At 43.6% G+C, this 3,281-nt stretch overlaps 1 protein-coding gene across 1 annotated transcript; it reads left to right on the forward strand.

The window, feature by feature from the left end:
• The first annotated feature begins 505 nt into the window (after positions 1–505).
• On the forward strand, positions 506–2,712 carry LOC127618217 (mRNA decay activator protein ZFP36L2-B-like). Its single transcript, XM_052090550.1, has 2 exons — positions 506–787; positions 995–2,712. Exons 1-2 carry the CDS (start codon positions 698–700, stop codon positions 2,153–2,155), a joined length of 1,251 nt encoding a protein of 416 aa, XP_051946510.1. The 5' UTR covers positions 506–697; the 3' UTR covers positions 2,156–2,712.
• Positions 2,713–3,281: the final 569 nt, after the last annotated feature.

Raw genomic sequence — 3,281 nt, forward strand, 5'->3', positions numbered from 1 at the left:
CATATGTCACTGTTTAAGTCATAGTGTTTCAAGAAAAGAGGACCTAATGTTTTCTGTAACGAAATGTTTGGGGGGTGGCCAATATTATTATATTATTACTGTAAGTAATAGTTTTGTTTTTGTTTTTTTACATATAATAAAAATATATAATCTAATATGTAATATTATGCATTACATTATTATACACCATACACTATATTATAGGATATTATTTTGAAATTATATGTAATATGTTTGTATTGCAACACAACACAAACTAAAATGATTTCAAATCATGCAACATGAGCTATGTTTTATGGTTTTTACACAAGTGACCTGTGCTAAATTGCAGTATTGCAATGTTGGCTGAGAGCTTGTTTGTGTGCTGGAGGGGTATATGATGCGACCAATCCGATCGAGAGGCCCGGCAACACTTGAAAAGAAGGGTGTAACTTTGAGGCAACTTTTGCAGTAACTTTGCGAGCTCCTCCTACTCTTTACGCACTGTCCTGATGCTTATATGTGCGGGGAAAGTAAAGCAGGCTCTTTACTGTTCTGACACGGCACTGCACGGTGGGAAAGACTCACAACAAAAACACAAAACGAGGGTTTCAGACCACATCTGAGACTTGCCTTTTTTATTTCGCATCTCTTGCACAAAACCCAGTCGTGGCAAACTAAAACCCGTTGCATCCAAAGGATCCAAGTCGGTCGTCAAATGAGAGATCATATGCGACTGTCTCCTTCTGAAACAGAAATGTCTGCAACCATCCTGTCCGCTTTCTATGACATCGACATGCTGTACAAGGTAGTTTACTGATTTAAACGCTTTAGATTGCACATGCATCTCATCTTGAACTAGAGCGTGCAAATGCATTTCGTAAAGTTTTGAGATGCACAGTTTAGAACTTTTTTAACTAGCTTGCAAAAGTTTCCACTTGCAATTTGAAGTGTAACAAAGTCATGCTTGTGCTTTGAATTCTCTTTAACTTTGCTTTTCTTATTTTCTCCACAGCAGGAGAAGAGCCTCAACATGAACGCGCTGCACATCAACAGCATGCTGGATAAGAAAGCAGTCGGGGCCCCGGTAACAACCTCGAGCAGCACCAACAACTGCAACTACGAGTCAGGATTTTTACGTCGGAACTCCACCAGCAACATGGAGTCCATGGCGAACGGCAACAAGTGCCCCGCCAGCTCCTACAACAGCATGAAGGAAAGCACCAGCACAGCCATCATGAACAAGGAGAACAAGTTCCGCGACCGCGCCTACAGCGAGAGCAGCCAGCAGCAGCTGCAAGCGCTGCAGCAGAAGCCGGGCTCGCAGATCAACTCCACCCGCTACAAGACCGAGCTGTGCAGACCCTTCGAGGAGAACGGCGCGTGTAAATACGGCGAGAAGTGCCAATTTGCCCACGGCTACCACGAGCTGAGGAGCCTGTCTCGCCACCCGAAGTACAAGACCGAGCCCTGTCGCACTTTCCACACCATCGGTTTCTGTCCGTACGGGCCGCGCTGTCACTTCATCCACAACGCCGACGAAAGACGACCAGCGCCGAGCAACGCCAACAACATGCTGGGAGAGCCCACCAAGGCCGCTCGGGGGGAGCTTGTGTGCAGCTACGGGCAGCAGGCGGCGGAAGCCTTCAGGGACAGACCCAAGCTCCACCACAGCCTCAGTTTCTCGGGTTTCTCTAGCCACCACCTCGACTCTCCCCTGCTCGAAAGCCCCACGTCCCGCACCCCTCCACCCCCTTCATCTACCGCTCACTTTTACGAAGACGTTCTGTCGCCCATGAGTCGCTGCCTGAGCAACAGTGCTTTCTCTTTCCCCGGACAAGACCTCAAAGCCCTGCTCGCGCCGCTGGCCGTGCACGCGCACAACGGTTTCGCCAGCCAGTCCAACGGCGCTTACTGCGGAAACATTCGGGTGAACATGGGCGGCGGCCCCTCTTCTCCCCCTTACGATCTTCGCCACCTGCAGTCCCTGCACCGTCTGTCAGAGTCGCCGGTGTTCGACTCGCCCCCCAGCCCGCCTGACAGCATCTCAGACCGGGAGAGCTACGCCAGCGGCTCGCTGAGCTCCTCTGGAAGTCTCAGCGGCTCGGAGTCTCCGAGTCTGGACAGCGGGAGACGTTTGCCAATCTTCAGCAGGCTGTCGATTTCTGATGATTAATGGCCTGTTTTGTATTTTATGGGAGTTTCCCCCCCACTTTCTTTATAGTAGACTTTTTTGGATTCCGAGTCTCCCGTTAGATATTAATTTCAATAATAGACTTTAATATCGAGGGAGATGGATTTTTCAGACCCTTGGCATGGCATTAGTTGATCTATTTCTGTTTGAACTGCTTTGGCGCGAGCGGCTCTCAACAGAAGGCATTCCAACGGTGATATTTGTGCTGCAGGTTTGTTGCATTCTCTTGGTCTTTTTGGACCAGTTACTTTCCAGATTTGTACAAAATACTTTTTATATATATATATACATGTATAGATACGTGAAAGATAGAGTGATTTCAGATTTCCCTCCATCCTTGCCAAGAATATGCCTTGACACAAAAAGTAAACCAGTTTTTCAAAGTATGTATGCACTTCTGAAAGCTTACAAGAACTTCCATTCCAAAAGTTTATTTTTCAAGTGTCACAGCAGCGCCACCCAGTGGTTCGGTTGGTTTGTGCAGTTTGAAGCTGTATTGTTTGGCTTGTAGGACTGCTGATGGTTGAATATATATATATATATATATATATATATATATATATATATATATATATATATATATATATATATATATATATATAAAATTTTTTTTTAGCTGATTTGAGTGATTACATAGCAGTGCATAACTGACTATGAACTATTTAACTTATTTATTTTATCTTGTGGAAAGTATAGGCTACATTGTTAATTGTGTCCATACTGTATTTATCGAGTATGATGAAGCAATAGATCTATATTCTTTTATTACGTTTAAATTATGATCGCCATTATTAATCTACATAAAGTGGAGTGTATGTTCTTTTCACAGTAATATATATTTTTGTTTGGTCTCTTTTGTAACTTCACTTTGTTATTTTATTGTACATGAGTAAAAAACAAATCTTAATTTAAGAGATTGTATGTGATATTTATTTCATTAATTTTGTTTCCTTGTTTACGTTCATTAAAAAAAAAGTTTGTGTGATTGCTGTTCATTGGGATGTTACTTTTTGGAAGGGTTTGTTATTTTTGTTTGGTTTTTGGGAGAATCCAGAGATGTGTCCCTTTAGGTATGTCTGTAGAATGTATCAACTGTGGTTGGCAGAGG

Source organism: Xyrauchen texanus, chromosome 24 (genome assembly GCF_025860055.1).
Source record: "Xyrauchen texanus isolate HMW12.3.18 chromosome 24, RBS_HiC_50CHRs, whole genome shotgun sequence".
NCBI classification, from domain to species: domain Eukaryota; kingdom Metazoa; phylum Chordata; class Actinopteri; order Cypriniformes; family Catostomidae; genus Xyrauchen; species Xyrauchen texanus.